Source organism: Lepidochelys kempii, chromosome 6, assembly GCF_965140265.1.
Source record: "Lepidochelys kempii isolate rLepKem1 chromosome 6, rLepKem1.hap2, whole genome shotgun sequence".
Taxonomy (NCBI): Eukaryota; Metazoa; Chordata; order Testudines; family Cheloniidae; genus Lepidochelys; species Lepidochelys kempii.
Genome location: NC_133261.1, coordinates 14,962,138 through 14,983,094, shown reverse-complemented (window position 1 = coordinate 14,983,094; position 20,957 = coordinate 14,962,138). Strand labels below are relative to the sequence as shown.

The window sequence follows — 20,957 nt, the reverse complement described above, 5'->3', positions numbered from 1 at the left end:
CTGGAGTACTGCATCCAGTTCTGGGCCCCCCACTAAAGAAATGATGTGGACAAATTGGAGAGAGTCCAGCGGAGGGCAACGAAAATGATTAGGAGGCTGGGGCACATGACTTATGAGGAGAGGCTGCAGGAACTGGGCTTGTTTAGTCTGCGGAAGAGAAGAGTGAGGGGGGATTTGATAGCTGCCTTCAACTACCTGAAAGGGGGTTCCAAAGAGGATGGAGCTCAGCTGTTCTCAGTGGTAGCAGATGACAGAACAAGGAGCAATGGTCTCAAGTTGCAGTGGGGGACGTCTAGGTTGGATATTAGGAAAAAACTTTTTCATTCGGAGGGTGGTGAAGCACTGGAATGCGTTACCTAGGGAGGTGGTGGAATCTCCTTCCTTAGAGGTTTTTAAGGTCAGGCTTGACCAAGCCCTGGCTGGGATGATTTAATTGGGGATCGGTCCTGCTTTGAGCAGGGTGTTGGACTAGATGACTTCCTGAGGTCTCTTCCAACCCTAATCTTCTATGATTCTGTGACTCACATCTACATTGGTACAATAGCCCTGAGATGGTTTATGGGAAAACAAAGATTAAGTTAAAGAACAGAGGGTTAAGTCAGGGGTTCCCACTCTGTGGGATGCGACACAGTCCCGGGAGGTCTGCCGGCAAGGGTGGAGATGGGGGATGGGGCATGTAGGGGCATTTCTCCCCCTCCAAACACCCTGGCCCTTCAGCACAACTCCAGGGCACACAGCTCCATCCACCTGCCCTGCCTGACAGAGGCTGCCTAAAGACCATGTGGGGGGGAGTTTGAGGGGGACTGCCTAGAAGAAAGGGATTTTTTGGGGTGGGAAGCTGGAGTCGGAGGAGCAGCAGAGGTGCAGCTGGAAGGTTTCCTCCTCCCTTCCTCAGCATCTGGCTTGCAGGTAGCAGGGATGGGGAGTGGCTATTTTGCAGTGGGGAGAATCGGGGATCCCCCTACTCATGCACCAAGCTGTCCCCTCCATCTCGGTTGCCAGCGTCAGGGTGTGGGTGTGATGTTTTGCAGTGGGTGGGGGGAGGGATCAGGTATCCCCTTCCCCAGGGCACTGACCTGTCTTCTTCCCCCCTCCCATCTCTGCTGTCCGTGCTAGGAGCCACCCACCCCCTCCATTGCAGGGTTCCCTCCCCAGCCATCCATCTCTTGCCAGGATGGGGCATCCTTAGCCTGTTCTCCTTCCTGGTGCAACAACATGTTTTAGTGAAGCTGGATTTTCAGCACCAGCAGCTATCAAAAAGGTGACCAAGCAATGCTGAAAATTGAAGAGGCAATCAGGTTGAGCCTCACTAACCCACGTCCCTGGCTGAAAAAACCTATGCGAGGAGAGACTGGCACGTCCATCCTATTAAGAAGACTCCTGGTCCGTGAGTTATTTTTTACTTTTATTGACAATATTTGATTCTTTTCTAATTAGCAGAGAGAAGGGCTGGGTCTTTACTTACACACTAAAAAAAATTGAGCACACCTTCTAGTGTGCAGAGTTGGACAACGCTTTTGTTTTAAAAATCAACAAATAATTACACAATGTGTTTTGTTAACCATGTTGTTAACATTGTTTGGTTGCTTATTGTTCAGTTTGGTACAAACTTGTGTTTGTCCTGTTTGAACACCACATTCTGCACTCAACTGTTTTTTTTAAAGTGTAGTTGACTAAACTGGTTTCAAAGATCTTGACGCATTTCTCAGAGGCATATTACTAGGGACTTCTCTCATTACAAGTGCTTGCGTTCAAATGAAGAGGAAACAGGTACATGGTTTAGTTACAGCAGGGATCAGCATCCTTTGGCATGCATCCCTTCAGGGAAATCCGCTGGCGGGCCGGGACGGTTTGTTTACCTGCAGCGTCCACAGGTTTGGCCCATCACAGCTCCCACTGGCTGCAGTTCACCGTTCCAGGCCAATGGGGGCTACGGGAAGCGGCATGGTCCGAGGGATGTGTTGTCGCTGCTTCCCGTAGCCCCCATTGGCCTGGAACGGCGAACCGAGGCCAGTGGGAGCTGCGATCAGCCAAACCTGCAGACGCAGCAGGTAAACAAATCGTCCCAGCCCACCAGCGGATTTCCCTGATGGGCTGCGTGCCAAAGGTTGCCGATCCCTGAATTACAGTGTGAAAGTAATAATTAACACTCATAATTTCACTTGAGAAGTGCTAATAAGTGAGCTGCAGGGAGAGAGGGCCCATGCCTGATAATGGTGTGGGGGGGGGGAGCATGAGAGCAGCCAGTTTCAGCAGTGTCACTGAGCATGCTCAGTCTGCATGAGCCTGCTCAGTACAAGCCAAGCAGCAAACCAAGGAGGGGAAACGTGACCCCACATGCCCCCCACACATGTCACCATGCCTATTGCAGTTGTACCGGTGGGCATCAGGGGAAAAAGTTTGGGAGCCCTGCTTTAAGTGATACTACACAAGAGGAAAAGACAGGGCATGGGTACAAAAAAACTAAACCAAACCCGCTTCCTAGGGTCCAAACCTTTGTTTTAGCCAGTCACAATCTTTGTCTAAGGAGTTTTCTTACTCACACCAGGTTGCCAGCATCTCTAGCCCCACAAGCTAGCAGCTCCAGCTTTCACAGGCTCTAAAGGCGCTTTACCCTACGTCCCCAAAGTGATGGATAACTAGGAGGTCTCTCCCCTTCTTTTTCTAGTCCAGTAGACATTTTACAAGTATTCTTTGGAGGATTTTCTCCCCTGCTGTGTGTGTCTTCCTTTGGATTTCCCATCCCCCTGCTGTCTCATATGTAATTGGGGCTTCCATTGTTTAGGGTCCAGAGTGCCCTGTGTCTATTAAGGACAGGGAGACAGCTGCCTTCCCTGCCTGCCTGGGGGGAAATCTGTTTCTCCCTTTGTTTGGTCACAGACTTTAAAGCTTAATGTCCGTGAGTATCCATGATTCAGCATGCAGGGATATTACAGACTGTGACCCAAGGTGCCCAGGGTAGCCCAAACTGAAAATGCCAGGGTCAGGGCAGACAGCCAAAACTGATGGTTAACAGTGATGTTAGATTCACCAACCAGTCACAAACTGCTCCTGATCCCCCACACTGGTTATCAAGAAGCTGAAAAAAAGAAATCACACAGCCCCCTTTATTGCATTCCAGTTCTTTGGCTCCCAACCAGCACATAGATCTGGTAAAGCGAGAAGTTACTTAAAACTTTATTCATTATACAAAATGTTCTTCTGATCCCGAAAGGGCAAGCTGCATTACCAGATCAATACTAGTTTGGATCTTACCCAAAATACCATGCTGCCAGCCAATCCTTTAGTGTCTAAAACTAAAGGTTTTATTATAAAAGAAAAGAACGAGAAGAGAGTTGTTAAATGGTCAAAGAAATCAGATACATACATATGACTTCAGAGTCCATGTATCAGGTTCTTAGCAGCATTGGTGAGTTTGCTGACTTGTAAAGTCCCTCTGGAACACATCCAAAGCTTGGATGGGTCTATCAGTCCTTTGTCCAAAACTTCAGTTTGTAGAGAAGTGGCTCCAGAGGTGAGACGCAGGATTGAAAACAAAATGGATGTGATGCAGCTGCCTTTTTATATCCTTTGTTATGTGGCTTGTACATCCTTTGTCCCAAACACAAGCTCACAGCATATAGGCATGGAAAAGTATTTGCAGTTCCCTGTCCACAGGCATGTCCCTACATGTCCTGCTGACTCATAGGCTTGATGGGCCATCAAGCAGGTTGGATAGTCCTGATGCAAATCTGTCTGGGAGTGTCACCCAGATATACACCACAAGTTTGAGATATCAATATAGCACACATATTTGCCCGCACGATACAAAGATGATACATACATACAAACAAGCTTATCATATTTAACAAATTGTACCTTTTCCTCTGATCACTTACATCGCCTATCCGGTATAAGATTCATTGCAATTTTGTGATACTGGCATTGATAATATTATAAATGGTTACCCACATTCCATAGAGTGTCACACAGACATCTCACAGTTATATTAAACACCAGGGTGTCCCCGGCTTTCCTAAAAGACCTTACTCACTACACTTTTATAAGTACAGTGATATTGTAGGCAACCAGTTGATTCAATTGCTTATTCTTTGAGGTTTAGATCCCCGCTGGGGTGTCTTGACCCTGATTGTCACTTACCCTTTTATGTCATGATAACTGGAGACAATAGAAGCCACCACCCAAGGCAATCAGCCACCAGAAAGAGCCTGAACTGAGTTAAGCTGTGTGGTTGAAAGGGTTTCCCTGGCTGGGATTGACAGCAAACGCAGGGGCTAGGGCAGGAGTGAGCAAACTACGGCCTGCGGGCTGGATCTAGCCGCTCAGGCCTTTGGATCTGGTCCGCGGGATTGCCACTCCTGTGGTGCCGCAGGCCCCGCGCTGCTCCCAGAAGTGGCCAGCACCACGTCCATGAGGCCCCTGGGGGAAGGGGGGCAGCAGACTCCAAACGCTGCCCTGGCCTGTGGGTACCTACCCCCGCAGCTCCCATTGGCCAGGAATGGGGAACCGCGGCCATTGGGAGCTTCGGGGGAGGTACCCACAGGAGAGAGCAGCACGCAGAGCCTGCTGTCCTCCTTCCCCCAGGGGCTACAGGGACATGGCGCTGTCCACTTCCCAGAGTGGCACGGGCCCGGGGACAGGGCAGGCAGGCAGGGAGCCTGCCCTGGCCCTGGTGCACGCCACTGCCACCCTGGAGCCGCTCCAGGTAAGTGGCACCTGGCCAGAGCCTGAACCCCTCCTGCACCCCAACCCCCTGTCCTGAGCCCCCTGCCTGCATCCCAACCCCCTGCCGCACCCCACACCACTCCTGCACCCCAACCCCCTGCCCTGAGCCCCCTACCACACCCCTCATCCCTCCTGCACCCCAAGCCCCTGCCCTGAGCCCCCTCCCACACTCTGCACCCCTCCCTGCACCACTGCCCTGAGCCCCCTCCCACACTGTGCAGCCCCTCCTGTACCCCAACACCTTTTCCTGAGCCCCCTCCCACACTGTGCAGCCCCTCCTGTACCCCAACACCTTTTCCTGAGCCCCCTCATACACTCCACACCCCTCCTCTGCCCCAACCCCTTGCCCTGAGCCCCTTCCTACACACTGCACTCCCTCCCACACCCCAACCTCCTGCCCCAGCCCTACATTCATGGCCCTGCAAGGAGTTGTGAGCGTAGCCATGACGGGCTGAGCTCCTTGGGGCACAGGACCAGCTGGAGAGGCAGGCTTCAGGATTTCTGAGCAAGGAAACGATCAGCGGCTGATTGTTCCTGTTGGTGCAGGGGCACAGGACTGTGTGGGAGTATTCAGTAGATAAACAGGACTGCACCACGGAAATGCAGTTGGAAATAACCCTGCAAGGCCCCAAATACTGGGGGGTGGAGCAAACTCTAGGACAAACCTGGTCTCATTGCACTGCTGTCCCCCCGCCTGCAGCTGCGGTGTCTAACAGGCACTAATCGAGGGTCCTGTGGGCTGAGCTGCCCTTTGATTGCTCAATTCACAAACCCACCTGTTCCCCACTGGGATCTGATTCTCAGAAATGCTCCCTCTTCCTTTAACCCAAACCCACATTTTCCTCCCCCAAAAACCCCAACTCGGCCGGCCTCTCTCCATCACTGGTTGCTGAGCAACATGTTTTTTCTCCTCCTTTTCTCCCTTTGCTCTTGGCCCACAGTTCAGATCACTGTGCTCCCCGGGCCAGGGCCAGATCCTTTGTTTAACCCCACACTGATCACCTGGAGTCGACCCCTGGCAGCTGATGAAAACCTTCCGCCCTGATTTTGCCCTAGGCTTTGTAGCCGGACAGCATTTGCAGCTGCGGTTTCCCACTCTCGCTGGTCCGCAGTTTTGTCTAACCACATGCCTGCTACATGACACAGACAGAGCTGGGCAGCAAATCTTAACTCACCTCCCTCAGGACCCCCAAAGGAGAGGAGAGGAGGGGGCAGCAGACCGGCAGCACTTCCAGGATCCATCTGAGATCAGTCCCCACCCCCGTGCTGGGTCCAGCCATCCTGTGAGACACAACCACTGCCCCAAAGAGCTTATAGTCTAAACAGACCAGCCAGAAACAGGGCGGGAGAGGAAACTGAGGTGCAGGGCAGGGAAGTGACTTGATCATATTTACCCAGTAGGCCTTGGGAAGAGCAGGTCTCCTGGCTCCCAGTCCAGTGCTCTATCCACTAGGCCACGCTGCCTCTTAACTCATGTTATTCCCCAACTCTCCCAGCCAAGGCACTTGGTCCCAACAGCCTGTCCCTGCTGACACGCACTCCTAACCCCGTGAATTCCCCACCCCGGGCTGGCAGGTGCCCTGTCCTGTCCACAGGGGCCATCCTTGGGCTTTCACTTGACGGAGTCTGCAGCCATGGATGAAGCTAGCTGAGCAGGTGAGGACAGGCTCTAAGGCCGGATGTCATCTCTTCCCAATCCAATTGGTCCCAAGGGGTCTGTGGCTTGGGGCTGGGGCCTGGAGTCGGGCTGCAGCAAGCGCTAGCTGGACTGCCCCCGGTTGAATGATATCTGCCTCCCCACCCCACTGGCTTGCATCATACCCCCACCCCTCCCCTGCTGCTTCCTCCCTTGCCACCAGTATAAATCAGCTTCCTGCTCCTACTGGCTCTCATCCGTCTCCAGAGACGGGGCAGCGATTGGACACCAGGCGGGGGCTCGCTTCATCCTAACCCCTGCCTGAATCTCACTGCAGACACTTCGGGTAGGTCCTACTTTATCCCCCCTTCCCGTGGGTGACCTCCCAGCCTTTGGTGGCAGCTTGCAGGGGGGCATTGAGACTAACGCTTCATGAATGGCACTAATTAGCTGGCACCAGACCCTGCCTGGCTGGCTCTGCAGCCTGGTCCTGCTCTGACAGGCTGGCCATGACCAGAGACTGTGTGACTGATGCCCAGGTGGCCCTGCCCATGGTCTCCATCTCTAGGCTGGACGGTGCATCTTGGCATCGGTGGGCACTTGGCTCCGTGCCAGCATCAGGGGGGAAAATATCTTCTCCCAGCCTCAGAGTCAGGACTTGGGGAGAGCCCTGGCCCAGGAGACAAGTTCTTCTGGGTCTCAGCCCTTTGGTGCCAGTCTGGGCAGAGGGGCACTGGGGGCAGAGCCCAAGCCCCAGTGCCATGAGCTGCGTGTCATGGCAATGTCCATGCCCACCAGGCTGTGGCTGTGTGCCGTGGTGGTCAGAGGGAGCCATCCCTTCCCTCCCTGGCTCTAGGCAGAGTCTCTCTTTCTCCCTGCCACTCCATCCCTACCCCCTCCAGTCCTGTCCGTTTCCCCAGGGGCAGTTATGGGGCCTGATTCCCCATGGAGTGACCCTGGAACAGGGCAGGCAGGCAGCACAGGGGGACAATGACTGGTGTGGGTGCAGGGATGGATAGCAGCCACCCTCCTGGGCAAACCGTCTGCTGAGCTGGCCCCCTTTCCCAGAGGAGGGGAGCAGTAGGGTCTGGGTTCCTGATTGCCCCCCTGCAGGGGTATCGGGGAGGTGCTAAGGGGTCATTAACCCCAGTAACTTCCATGGGGCGGCTCTGATAGGGCATAGGGTGAGGCCTCCAGGGCATGTTCTGTGAGCTGGGGGTGGGGGGGCAGATGGCAAGAAGCGGTCCCCAGGCCTGGCACAGATGGGCCCTCCACCCAGATGCAGTGAGGAATGAGCGGGCGCTGGGTAGCCGGGGCTGGTGCCCTCAGCAGCAGCTGCAATGCCAATCAGATCTGCCCCACCCTCTCTCTGGGAGAAGCAGGATGGGCTGAGAGTGGGTGCGGGGAGAGCGGACCCAGCCGCAGACCGAGGGAAAGGGACAGCGAGATGTGGGAGAGGAATCCCCATCCCGACCCCTCCTGCTCTGGCTCAGGAAGGTGGCCCCGCCCCGAGATGGGGAACCCCTGCAAGCCACCCTTTGGCACCCTCCCCATCCAGAAGCTTGTGCCTCCTGCTGCTGCAGGCCTCCCACTGCGGGCACAGGAGACCTCACTCAGCACAGGGGCAGGGCAGCCCCTGCTGTCCAGAGGGGGAAACTGATGCACAGTGCTCATCCCGCACATAAGCAGCAGAGCTGGGGAGAGGACCCAGGAGTCCTGACCACACCCTCCCCCCACTCCTAACACCACTGTTTGCTCACTGTTAGTGGCGAGGTCTCTCTGTTCTCCATACCCTGGGCACCCCCTCACTGGGCCAATCCCTGGTCTATGCTGGTCTATGCTGCCCCCAGTGGGAGGGAGGGAGGGGTCAGAACCATTCTGTACTGTCCAGCTTTGAGGTAATTAGAGCAGCCCTGAGGCTCCACAGCCTGGCACACCTAGGGCAGGTCTCAGATCAGGGCCCCGCTGTGCCAGGGGCTGCACAGGGTGAGAGACACTCCCTGCCCCAAAGAGCTCATGGCTTAACTAGACAAAGGACGGCTCATCATTCCCTATGGTTGCCTGTGAGAGAGGCAGGCATTGAAGCCAGATCTCCTGGGTCCCAGTGTCTCAGCCACAAGCCCAGCTTCCCCATCACGCTGTCTGGAATGGCTTATGAGACTGTGAGTGCCAACCTCAGGGCAGGCTGTCAAACACAGAGCAGACACCCCAAACTGGTGGAGTGTCTATCATTAGATTTCACCAGCCAAGTTCCAGATGTAGTCTCCTGGATCACTATACCAGTCTTACCTCGGAGTCACAGACAGTCCCTCAGACTCTCCACTCTATCTTGCCACTCGGACAAACTGGGCTTAGTGATAAATGGTCACTAACACCAAAAATCACAGGTTGCTCCCAGTCCCAAGAGACTGGTCACTTACCCCAGATCAATTGGTACCGTAGGTCTTACACCAAAGACAACGCCCTATAGTAAACTATCTAAAGGTTTATCAACTAGGAAAGAAATAAGGGAGTTATTTACAGGCTCAAGCAAAGCAGATGTAAGCAGAGTCTGAATGAGCTCTCCCCTGACATCTAGTGGTGAACTGTGGAAAAAGAGTTCAGAAGCAGATCTCGTTTGCATGGGCACACCCACCCTGCCTTGGTGCTCAGCATGATGGGATTGCTTGTGCAAATGATCATTTGTGGCTAGTGTTGGATCCGCAGTCTCCTTGTTATTGGGGCAGGAGTAATAAAGGGTTGTTATCCTTGTTGTGTGAACCTAGGACAGCAGAACTGTACCTGGCCTACCCCGATGGAGGTTGGCCATCCCTGGTCTAATACTTAAACCTAGGTATCAGTGATTTCAGCTCTGCAGCCTGTAGTAACACTCTCTAAATCAGCTCTTTTATCATACCATGGAGAGAAAGAAGGACAAATGATTTCTACACCCCATAACCAGAATCCAGCATGTACAATCTCGCTGCCGCCGAGAGCTAGAGAGATCCAGAGGGGTCTCCCCCCACTGCTGGGATACAGGGCCTCCGAGGGGTTCAGATTAGAAAGATCAGTCACTGCCTTGGGGAGAAATACCTCGATCAGCTGCCAGGCCGGCAGACATGAGTCTGTCTAAACATGGAAGGAGGCACTGAGGAGAAACTGAGTCTCCAAACTAGGCTCTGCACACAGTGAGGCCCAGGGTTCCATATGTGCAGTGGCAGGGAGTTCGACAGGACCCATTCACAGTGCCATCATCCTATGGGAGCATGGCTGCTTTGAGTGAGCATCTCCCTGGGATCCCCGGGGGGACATATCCCGTGGGTAATGCATTTACAGCTATCTGTGTGGCTGTACAGCCAGGCAGCTATGCTCCAGTTGGAACCTTTTCACATCAGCCCCCAGCCAAAATAAGACAGGCTGCAACGTCCCTAGGCTAGGACAACCTCTGCTGGCCAGGGAGCAATTTGGGCCAACATGGCTATTTGAGTACCACAAAGAGAGGGCTGTGGGTTGGCAAAGCAGCCCAGTGGATCAGGACTCAAGAGGGCAGGGCTCCATTGCCATCTCTGCCACCAAATCAGTGGGTGATCTCGGGTAAGTCATTTCCCACCTCTCTGTGCCTCAGTTTCCCCTCTCCAACTGTGTCTGTCTGCATTGTTTAGATTGAGAGGTTTTTAAGGGCAGGGACTGGCCATCTGCACAGTGCCTGGTTCAGTGGGGTGCAGATCTCAGCTGGAGTGCTAGCACGATGCTATTGACAAGCATTCCTAATCCCGACTGCTACTCTGTAGGGACCCCAAAGGGACTGGCAAACCAGCTAATCCCACAGGCATCAGAGCAACAAGGGTGGCACTGTTGGACAGAAACCCCTGTGGTGCCAAAGCTATACAGGATCCATGACAGGAGCAGCTGGCTTTAATGAAGCAGCCAGGAATAGGACCCAGGAGTCCTGACCTCCCCCACCCCCAACACTCCCTTCTCAGAACATGTGCCAGCCTCTCCCTGACAGTGAGTTGGGGAAAATTCCCCCTGGAGACAAGGGTGTGATTACTGTTCCTAGCACTTGGAGAGCCTGTGAGAGACAGGCCCTCCTGCAAAGAGCTGTCAAGGTATATAGACTCAGAGTGATGAAGGGAAACTGAGGCACCAGGGGGAAGTTATTTGCTTAAGGTCACCCAGGCCAGTGGCAGAACTAGGTCTCCACCTGGTGCTCTAGCCACTGGACCATGCTTCCCCTGCAGGAGAGGAAGCTGGCAGTGCCCATGTCCTAGGGGCAATGGCTGGGTGAGAGGCCCTGCCCTGATTCCTTCCATGTCCCTTCCATTGGCAGGCTGGCCCGCCTGGTGCTGCCCATGCTGAGACTGCTTGGAGGGGTGGATGGAGCCATTTAACACCTCGCACGCCAATGGGACGGAACCCTTTATACCGGCATCATGGCAGGCAGCCTTCCTGATCGGCACGCTGGGCATCGGGCTGCCAGCCAACACCTTCATCATCTGGCTGACAGGGTGGCGGCTGCAGCGCCGGGGCCTGTCCGTCTTCATCCTAAGCCTTGCCACCTCTGACTTCCTCTTCCTCTCCGTCACGGTCACGCAGATCATGGAGACCCTGCAGGGCGACAGCTGGGTGCTGGGCGCCCCCATGTGCCGCCTGCGCCACTTCCTCTATGACTTGAGCTACCACTGCAGCCTCTTCCTGCTGGCCGCCCTCAGCGTGGACCGCTGCCTGCTGGTGCTGCTGCCCCTCTGGTACCACTGCCACCGCCCCCTGTGTCTCTCCAGCTACATCTGCCTTGGTGCCTGGCTGGTGGCCGCCCTGCTCAGCATCAAGGGCTTTATCTTCGCCGACGTCGTCCTGTGGCCGGACGGCGTGCTCGCCTGCAGCAACATCCGAGGCAAATACGAATGGCCCCTGCGCCTCCTGGAGGTGCTGCTAGAGGGACTCTTCCCCTTCACCATCATGGTGATCACCCATGCTGCCACCTTGGCCCGCACCTTCCGGCGCCACACTCGGCCCCCCAGCCAGTTCTACCGCATCGTGGCCGCCACCCTGTCGGCCTATGTGCTGCTCAACCTCCCTTTCCAGATCATCCAGCTGCTCTTCCTGGCCTCCTGGGAGCACGAGGAGTTCAACAGTCGCATCTTCCCCTTCATGGTCTACTTCGGCTACCTGATCAACCTCAACAGCAGCATCAATCCTCTCATCTACATCTTCTTCGGCTCCAACGTCTGCATGGGCTGCAGCCGCTACACAACCTCCTCCCTTGCCATGGCCCTCACCAAGGAGCAAGGGAAGAGTCCTGGGGACACACCCAGCAAGTCCTTCTCAGCCTAGCCCTGCCAGCAAGGCTAAGCTCCATGGCCCAGCCCCTGCTCTGGCACAGCTCCAGTCACCAGTTGAGTGGTCACTGGCTCCCCTGACAGGGCCCGGCCACAAGGAGGGGGGTCTGTGCACAATTGTAGGTTTACTATGTAAATGGATACAAGGTGGGGCTTGGTCAGGGACAACCAGCTCCAGGTAGCCACCAGGGGAAGTCACACCAGTGCTAAGGCCCAGTTTGCCCCCATATTTTCCCAACCTAGACAAGCTCCAGCGGAGACAGATCCTCAGCAGATGCAAACCAGGCCCAGCTCCACGTGCAGGTCAATGACCTGGGAACACCAGGCCCTAGGCAAGGCAATGTAAACACTGACGTGGCTGCAGCTGCCAACCCATAGGTGCCAGGAAACACTGCGGGGAAGGGGACTCTGCCCCTTTGGGACTATTTGTGCCTGGCAATCTTGCCTTTAGGTGTGCCTCCCAGATCACTGTGTTTTAATACAGTGGCTGTTCTGCACACTACAGCTAGCTACCCAGCACTGAGGGTACAGGTGCCCCCCTAACTCTGTCCCCTAGGGCCCCTGCAGCCTGACCATTCTGACCTGCAGAAAGCAGGCCCAGTCTCCTCTTCGCACACATGACTATGACACAGAAGCTGCAGTCCAGGTGTATGCGGGGGATGGAATTAGAACCACACACCTGAATGGTCAGAATTAAGGCCATGGGGCTGCCTTGGGGATCCCCACCTTCCCACACCCACCAGGGGGCAGGTACTGCTCCCCCCTACCGCTTCATGGGGGCAGGACACCCCATAGAGGGCCACACCCCACGGCTTTAATTCTGACCCCTTGGGCCTGTGGTTCTTTAATTCTGACCTTCTGAGCTGTGGGGGGCCACACACACACAGCTCCTCCTCAGTTGCCTCCAGCAGGGTGTCCAGTGTGTGGGCCTGGCTGCCCACCAGCACCTCCTGCTAGGGACTCAGAGCCACCTTTTGCCCTCATCAGGAGGGAGTGGGGTAGAAGCGGTGCCCTGGAGATGCGCTGAGCTCATGTCAGCCTAGGGGCTCTCAGGTGAGTGACCGCAGGTAGGGACATGGGGGATCAAGGGGAGAAGGGTTCCCCCTGCTGAGTAATCTCAGCCACACTGACACAGAGGTAGGGGGCTGAAAGCTGCATCACAAGGTGTTGGAGGGGGAAGTGATTTTCTCCTACCCCCAGCCAGGGGCACGCCCACATTTCCAGGGAGCTAAGTGCATAGCAAAAGGGGGATCCATCCGGGGCCTTGGGATCCAGACCCCAGTTAGTGTGTATCTGCCCAGTGACCCCAGTAGGAAGAGAGAGGAGCTGCAAATTCATTCCTGGAGTGAAGAATGAGGAAGCAGGACAAGAACTCCCCTTTCCCACGCAGGCCACTGGCAGAAGTGATTGAACCCGTGACCTAGGGAGCTAAAAACATAAGCCTCTACTGCTTGAACTAATCCCCCTGCTCTGGGAGTGGATGGGTCACTACAAAAAGTAATTTTCCCTCCCTTGGTATTCACCCCTTCTTGTCAACTGTTGAGAATAGGCCACTTCCACCTTAATTGAATTGGCTCGTTAGCACTGACCCCCCCCCCACTTGGTAAGGCAACTCCCATCTTTTCATGTGCTATAATATATATTCTGCTTATTGTATTTTTCACTCCCTGCATCTGATGACGTGGGTTTTAGCCCACGAAAGCTTATGCCCCAATCAGTTTGTCTCTAAGGTGCCACAAGGACTCCTCCTTGTTTCTGCTGATTCAGACTAACGCAGCTACCGCTCAGGAACTTGCCCCTGCTCTGTTAGCTACAGATGGAGCAGGCCCAGCAAGCTGTAGCGAAGGCCCAGGCACCCCAGCAAGAGCAGAGCACCAGGCAGAACGAGCCTGAGTGACAATAGCTCCCCTCAGTCCGATTCCACTCCCCTCCTTGGGGCCGCATTCTGCCCCCACAGGCCACTGGTCACCTCCTACAGTCGCAGTTGCTGATTCTTTACGGGCCCCTCTCAGGGCTCCTTTTACCCAGCGGTGCCAGGTTAGGGTGGGGACCTCATCTGTGTGTGCCTTCTGGGCTGCAAGGAGAGTGTGATCACCCATTGTATTTGCTGTGCTGCCATGTCCAGCACCAGTGGATTTGGTGGCCATGTGGCTTGGGGTGGCCTGTACAGATGCTGCTTGGCTACCTGCTGCACCCCATATGCTAGCAAGCTTTTGCTCTGCTCTAAGGCCGCTGCGCCAGTCCAGCTAGGGACAGGGAAGTGTTAAAGCTGCTGTCACCCCATGAGAGGAACATCCTGGCCCGGGGAGCATGTCTGACAGCCCACTGCGGGTCTGCCCTCTGTTGGCCCAGGCTCCGCGAGGGGTGCTGAGACAGACCTGTGGCCGTACGTCCTGCACACTCAGCGCCCTCCCCAGCCCCACACATGTGTGTTTGTGTGATGTCGCTTGTCCTCTGGTTTTATTAAATGTGTTCCTGGAGAGGGCGTTCTGTGCTTCTTTGGGGACCCCTGCAAAGGGGCATGGAGAGCCATATATCTGGATGGGAGCTGGTGTCCCCTGGAGGGGAAAAGCCCCGTGTCCCATTCCTTGCCCCGCTGAGCCAGCCAGTCTCCCGCCCTGGGGCCAGATCAGGGCCTCCGCTGCCAGAGGGAAAGGCCCCATGTCCCATTCCCTGGTCCCGGGAGCCAGCCAGACCCCGCCACCCGCTGGCCTCTCTCTCCCGCTGGTTTGACCGGGGGAGCCCAGAAGGGGGTGCTCCATCTCCTCAGTCCCCGGGAGGGGGGTCACAGCAGTCAGGCCCAGCCCCGCATGGGTGTCTGAGATGACAGGCGTGCATCCGGTGAAGTGAGCTGTAGCTCACGAAAGCTCATGCTCAAATAAATTGGTTAGTCTCTAAGGTGCCACAAGTCCTCCTGTTCTTTTTGAGATGACAGGATCCATCCTCACCTCCCTCTGGCTCCCCTGAACTGGCCCATCCATGTGACCCATCACTCCCGGTCCTGGCCCATCCCCCCCGTTGGCCCATCCCCATTCCCCGCCCCCCAACCCCCTTTGGCCCATCCCCCCATGTTGGCCCATCCCCATTTCCCCCCTCCCCCCGCTGGCCCATCCCCACCCTGGAGCTGACCCCCCCGCGGCCCGGGGCGGGCCGATCTCGGCGCAGCCAGTCCCAGGCCTGGCCCGGCCCGGCCCACGCAGGTGAAGGGAGCGGCCTCCCCCGCTACTTCCTGCCGGCCCGGCGCGGCGCCTCCATCCGCCCGGCAGCGGCCCCGACCGCCAGCGCCAGCGCCAGCACGGCCGGTGAGTGCGGCCCCCTGGTGGGGGGGCGCCGGGGTTGGGGGGCCCAGCCCCGGGCTGGGGGGGCCTCGCTCACGCTCCGGGCCGGGCCGGGCCGGGCCGCCGGCGTTGGTGTCCGTGCGGCGGGGTGTACGGGGAAGTGGGAAATGAAAATCCTGCGGGGAAATGGTGAAATCGGGGGGCAGGTTACAGTGTGCTTCCCACCCCCCCCCCCGCCCCACCTTCAGTTTCGGCCCTCTGCCCTGAGCAGAGTTCATGGCATTTTGCCCTCCCGTCTCTAAGATGTGCCCCCGCCCCCGCCCGGCTGGCTCTGGGGCGTGTCTGATTCCCAGGGCATCGGTTTCTGCTCCGGGTGGGAATCGGGAGTGATCCCCCCCTGCTCGAGAAGTGCGGGGCCGGGCTTCCCCCAGGCTGAATCCGGAGTGATCCTGCCTGGGGCCTCACCCCTGGGTGGTTCTGGGGCCAAGCTGACCCCTCTTTTTAGGGGGGCTGTTGAACGTGTGTGTGGGGGGTCTGAGCTGCATTTGCCCATCCCCATGGCATCTGACCCCCAATCAAAGAATATCAGGGTTGGAAGGGACCTCAGGAGGTCATCTAGTCCAACCCCCTGCTCAAATCAGGACCAATCCCAACTAAATCATCCCAGCCAGGGCTTTGTCAAGCCTGACCTTAAAAACCTCTAAGGATGGAGATTCCACCAGCTCCCTGGGGAACCCATTCCAGTGCTTCACCACCCTCCTAGTGAAATAGTGTTTCCTAATATCCAACCTAGACCTCCCCCACTGCAACTTGAGATCATTGCTCCTTGTTATGTCATCTGCCACCACTGAGAACAACCGAGCTCCATCCTCTTTAAAACCCCCCTTCAGGTAGTTGAAGGCTGCTATCAAATCCCCCCCTTGCTCATGTAGCCTCTGTGCAATGGGAAATACCACCCCGCCATCCCTGTTGATTTCCTCACCCAGGTCCTGTATCCTACCTTTTGTTCTGCCCCTAGGCACAGGAGGCCTTCAGGCCAGACCCTCTCTTGCCTCAGTTTCCTGATCCATTGGGGCTAATGATCCTGCCCTCACCCACCCACTCTAGAGTGCTGTGAGCCCAATACTCTGAGCAGGGACACCCACCCCCATGGCCCATTGGGCACCCTGGGCATTTAGATGAGAATGCTGTCCAAGAGGGGTGTTTGGTTTGTGTGATCTGAAATGGGGTGGGGGGGACATAGGCTGTGACCCTGGAAACCCCTGGACCATCTTCCTCTGCATCAGCATCTTGCTGAGAAGCCCCCAGCAGAGGGTGATCTAGCCAGGGGGAATGACCCTCTCCCCCCCAAAAACACCTCCTTCACCAAGATTGGAATTTAACCAGGGGGCTGTGAAGGGACCCATGTCTGTTTGTGCTAAGGACAGCGTGTCTGAGCCCTTTGCCCGCAAACCTAAAGATGATGCTTGGCTCATTGAATGGGGGAGCTGGTTGAGGGCTTCACCTTGTAAACAGAGCCCCTGGAAGGCTGGGTTTCAGCCCGAACCCAACAGGCCCCTTTGTCCTGCGAAGCTCGGGCTGATAAGGGAGGAATTCTGGGTTATTTTGTGGGGAGGTCTTGCCCTTTCCCATGAGCCTCATGCTCCTGGCTGTGCCCCAAGTGGTAGGATTGATGTTTCCCCGACATCCTGCAGATCAGAGTCAGGGGGGAGCCAGCCCCTACAGCCCGCACAAGGCTCCAGCAGCAGTTTCTAGGAGACCTTGTCTCCACTTCCCAATCCCGCCATGCTGTGGCACTGAATACTTCGTTCACTTCCTGCCCTAAACTCTTGTATAACATGGCTGTGCAGTTACAGCTGCCATGCTCCAACCCTGAGGCAGTTGCATCCTGGCATTGAGCAAGGGATCCTGTATATAAAGCAGTTGCGCTCCACCGCAGAGACAGCTGCCACTCAGCGTTGGATGAGGGGTCCTGTGCGTATTAAATCAGCTAGCGTGTCCCACCCAAGAAGTCGCTGCATTTCAGGCCTGGCCTCTCTGACTCTTGCCCCCCCAGCCATGTCGTTCCGGAAGGTTGTGCGTCAGAGCAAGTTCCGCCATGTCTTCGGGCAGCCCGTCAAGAACGACCAGTGCTATGATGACATCCGCGTCTCCCGTGTCACCTGGGACAGCAGCTTCTGTACTGTCAACCCCAAGTTCGTGGCTGTGATCGTGGAGGCCAGTGGGGGAGGAGCCTTTATGGTGCTACCAGTGCTCAAGGTGACTGGGGTAGCGGGGGGCAGGAGCTGAGTCCTACCAGCTCATTGCACTGGTGATACTAATGTGCTTTGAGCCTCAGGCGAGATGGGAATGGGGAGAGCTGTGGTTAGCCTTGGGGTAGAGAATGGGTCTGTGTGAGGGTCTATTTCCCCCCCCCCCCCCCCCGGTGCTGCTTCCACCTGGCAATAAGGGGGACAGTGTAGTTGGGAAGGTGATGTCCTGGAATTTTGTAGTTCACAGATGTAATGAGTTTGTTCTCAACTGCATCACATGTGCATCCCTGAAAATATGCCCCTACACACACACACACACACACACACACCCAAAATCAACAGGATTGCAAGTGTATATAGGAGGAGCCCAGGGCTGGGATAGAAGGGAGCTGCGGGTTGGGACGGAGGGGCATTGGCAGAGCTGTGGGGGGAGCCAACAGCTCGAATAGCAGGGGAATGCGGGTCAGGACGGAGGGGCTCCGGCTGTAGATTGGGGAGGAATCTCCTGTGACTCTGCCCCTTCTCCCCCCAGACAGGGCGCATTGATAAGTCATACCCCACGGTGTGTGGGCACACGGGCCCTGTCCTGGACATCGACTGGTGCCCGCACAGTGACCATGTCATCGCCAGCGGCTCTGAGGACTGCACCGTCATGGTGAGAGGGCTGGGTGCAGGGGTGGCCGTATGTGGGGGAAGGGGTTGGGGCAGGGGCAGCCAGCTCTGTCTGGATTTGGTGTAATTAGCAATCTCTCTCCTCCCCATGTGTGTCAGGGCATGCCCATGGTGGCAGGTGGAGCAGATGCCCTGTGTCAGCCAAGAAGGTTCTCTGATGGGGTGAGGGGGCACAGTGGGGTGGGCTCTCTGGGGGGGGCACAGGCCCCCCTCTAACCTATGTGCCCTGACAGGTCTGGCAGATCCCAGAGAATGGACTAACACAGCCCTTGACAGAGCCTGTGGTAGCCCTGGAGGGGCACTCGAAGCGCGTGGGCATCGTCACCTGGCACCCGACCGCCCGCAATGTCCTCCTCAGCGCAGGTACAGCCTCCCCCTCCCCATGATTCTGGGGGGGGGCGGGGGCAGGGCAGGGTCCTGGCAGGGGGGCAGACGGGGCTATATGTGGAGGGCTCTGTACCAGATGACTGGTGAATAGTTAATGTAAAGCCTTGTTTGTTTGTTTGCTTTGGTTTTAAATGGCTCTGAAGCAATAAACCTAACTTCAATCCCAAGCAAATTAGTAAAGGGCAGGATTATCAGATGCATAGATGAGCACGATATGTTGGGGAGAGTCAACACGTTTTTTGTAAATGGAAATGATGCCTCACCAATCTACTAGAATTCTTAGGGGCTGGGGTGTCAACAATCGTGGATAAGGGTGGTCTAGTGGACTTGAACTTTCAGAAAGCCTTTGTCAGAAGTCTCTCACCAAAGGCTCCTAAGCAAACTGAGCAGTCATGGGATAAGAGGGAAGGTCCTCTCATGGATCTGGAACTGGTTAAAAGAGAGGAAGTAAAGGGTAGGAATAAATGGTCAGTTTTCACGGTGAAGAACACTGAGCAGCAGGGCCCTCCATGCATCTGTACTGTGTCCAGTGCTGTTCAGCATGTTCATAAGTGATCTGGAAAAAAAGCAAAGGAGGACGTGTGGCACCTTAGAGATGAACCAATTTATTTGAGCATGAGCTTTCGTGAGCTACAGCATCGGATGCATCCGATGAAGTGAGCTGTAGCTCACAAAAGCTTATGCTCAAATAAATTGGTTCGTCTCTAAGGTGCCACAAGTCCTCCTTTTCTTTTTGCGAATACAGACTAACACGGCTGCTGCTCTGAAACCTAGAAAAAGAGAAACTGAGGTGGCAAAGTGTGCAGATAATACAACATTACTCAAGATAGTTAAGTCTCAGGCAGACTGGGAAGAGTTACAAAGGGATCTCTCAAAACTGGCTGACTGGGCAACAAAATGGCAGATGAAATTCAATGTTGATAAATGCAAAGTAACGCCCATTGGGAAACATATTAACTATACATACAAAATGACAGGGTCTAAATTAGCTGTTACCACTCGAGAGAGATCTTGGGGTCATTGTGGATAGTTCTCTGAAAACATCCACTCAATGTGCAGCAGCAGTCAAAAAAAGCAAACAGATTATCAGGAACCATTAGGAAAGGGATAGATAATAAGACAGAAAATATCATAACGCCTCGATTTAAATCCGTGGTATGTCCACACTACAAATACTGCGTGCAGCTCTGGTCTCCCCATTCCAAAAAAAAATATTAGAAATGGGAAAGATACAGAGAAAGGCAACAAAAATAATGAGGAATCTGGACCAGCTTCCATATAAGGAGAGATCGAAAAGAGATAGCTAAGGGGGGATATGATAGTGGTCTATTAAATCATTAATGGTGTGGAGAATCGGGAAGTGTTACCAACTCCTTCACATAACACAAGAGCCAGTGGTCACCCAGTGAAATTAAGAGGTAGCAGGTTTAAAACAAACATAAGGAAGTGCTTCACACAACGCAGTCAAACCTGTGGAACTCATTGCCAGGAGATGGTGTGAAGGCCAAAAGTATAGGTCCATCAATGGCTATTAGCCAAGACAGTCAGGGACACAACCCCATGCTCAGAGTGTCCCTAAACCTCTGAGTGCCAGAAGCTGGCACTGGATGACAGGGGATGGACGCCTCAATAATTTCCCTGTTCTGTTCAGTCCCTCTGAAGCATCTGGCCATGGCTAGGATACTGGGCTAGATGGACCATTGGTCTGACCCAGTGGCCATTCTTATACTATCTGGAGTGGGGAGGGGCAAGGGGGATTACCCCCTTCTCTACCACCACCACCACCCCCCCGCTGTGATAATGTGGTGATCGTGTGGAACGTGGGCATAGCCGAGGGGTTGGGGGAGTTGTCTCTCGGGGTCGGGGTGTGATGGGCTGACTTACGAGGAGAGGCTGAGGGAACTGGGATTGTTTAGTCTGTAGAAGAGAAGAATGAGGGGGGATTGGATAGCTGCTTTCAACTACCTGAAAGGGGGTTCCAAAGAGCATGGATCTAGACTGTTCTCAGTGGTAGCTGATGACAGAACAAGGAGTAATGGTCTCCAGTTGCAGTGGGGGAAGTTTAGATTGCATATTAGGAAAAACTTTTTCACTAGGAGAGTGGGGAAGCACGGGAATGCATTACCTAGGGAGGTGTTGGAATCTCCTTCCTTTGAGATTTTTAAGATTAGGCTTGACCAAGCCCTGGCTGGGATGATTTAGTTGGTGCTAGTCCTGCTTTGAGCAGGGGGTTGGACTAATGACCTCCTGAGGTCCCTTCCAACCCTGATATTCTATGATTCTGTGACTGGTCCCCCCAGGCTGTGATAACGTGGTGATCATGTGAAACGTGGGCATGGCCAAGGAGCTGGGGGTAGGGAGTGGAGGGTTGAGGGAGCTGTCCCTCGGGGTCAGGGTGTGATGGACCAGTCCCCCCAGGCTGTGATAACGTGGTGATCGTGTGGAACGTGGGCACGGCCGAGGAGCTGTACCACCTGGACAGCATGCACCCCGACCTCATCTACAACGTCAGCTGGAGCCACAACGGGAGCCTCTTCTGCTCCGCCTGCAAGGACAAGAGCGTGCGCATCGTGGATCCCCGCCGAGGGGTGGTCGTGGCGGTACGGACCCCTCTGGGGCCCCCCAGCATGGGCTGCAGATGGTGGGACAGACCCACCCTGGACCCCAGACCCCCAGCTCCAAATGATGG

At 55.3% G+C, this 20,957-nt stretch overlaps 2 protein-coding genes across 3 annotated transcripts in view; both read left to right on the top strand.

Moving 5' to 3' along the window:
- Positions 1-6,624: 6,624 nt before the first annotated feature.
- GPR152 (G protein-coupled receptor 152) lies at positions 6,625-14,153 on the top strand. Its single transcript, XM_073350588.1, has 2 exons — positions 6,625-6,707; positions 10,671-14,153. The coding sequence occupies exon 2, from the start codon at positions 10,718-10,720 to the stop codon at positions 11,672-11,674; it is 957 nt and encodes a 318-aa protein (XP_073206689.1). The 5' UTR covers positions 6,625-6,707; positions 10,671-10,717; the 3' UTR covers positions 11,675-14,153.
- Positions 14,154-14,789: 636 nt separating this feature from the next.
- Positions 14,790-20,957, top strand: part of LOC140912448 (coronin-1B) — a 29,142-nt gene continuing 22,974 nt past the window's right edge. The window contains exons 1-5 of one of the 2 annotated variants that reach the window (XM_073346859.1): positions 14,790-14,981; positions 17,014-17,216; positions 17,742-17,864; positions 18,115-18,244; positions 20,687-20,868. In XM_073346859.1, coding sequence (XP_073202960.1) covers positions 17,016-17,216; positions 17,742-17,864; positions 18,115-18,244; positions 20,687-20,868 — 636 coding nt within the window. In that variant the 5' untranslated portion in view covers positions 14,790-14,981; positions 17,014-17,015. The remainder of the gene's footprint in view (positions 14,982-17,013; positions 17,217-17,741; positions 17,865-18,114; positions 18,245-20,686; positions 20,869-20,957) is intronic. The other variant, XM_073346860.1, reaches the window with a different exon arrangement.

Coding starts and splice junctions, on each gene's coding strand:
- GPR152 (XM_073350588.1), top strand. CDS start 10,718: ATGGAGCCATTTAACACCTCGCACGCCAATGGGACGGAACCCTTTATA.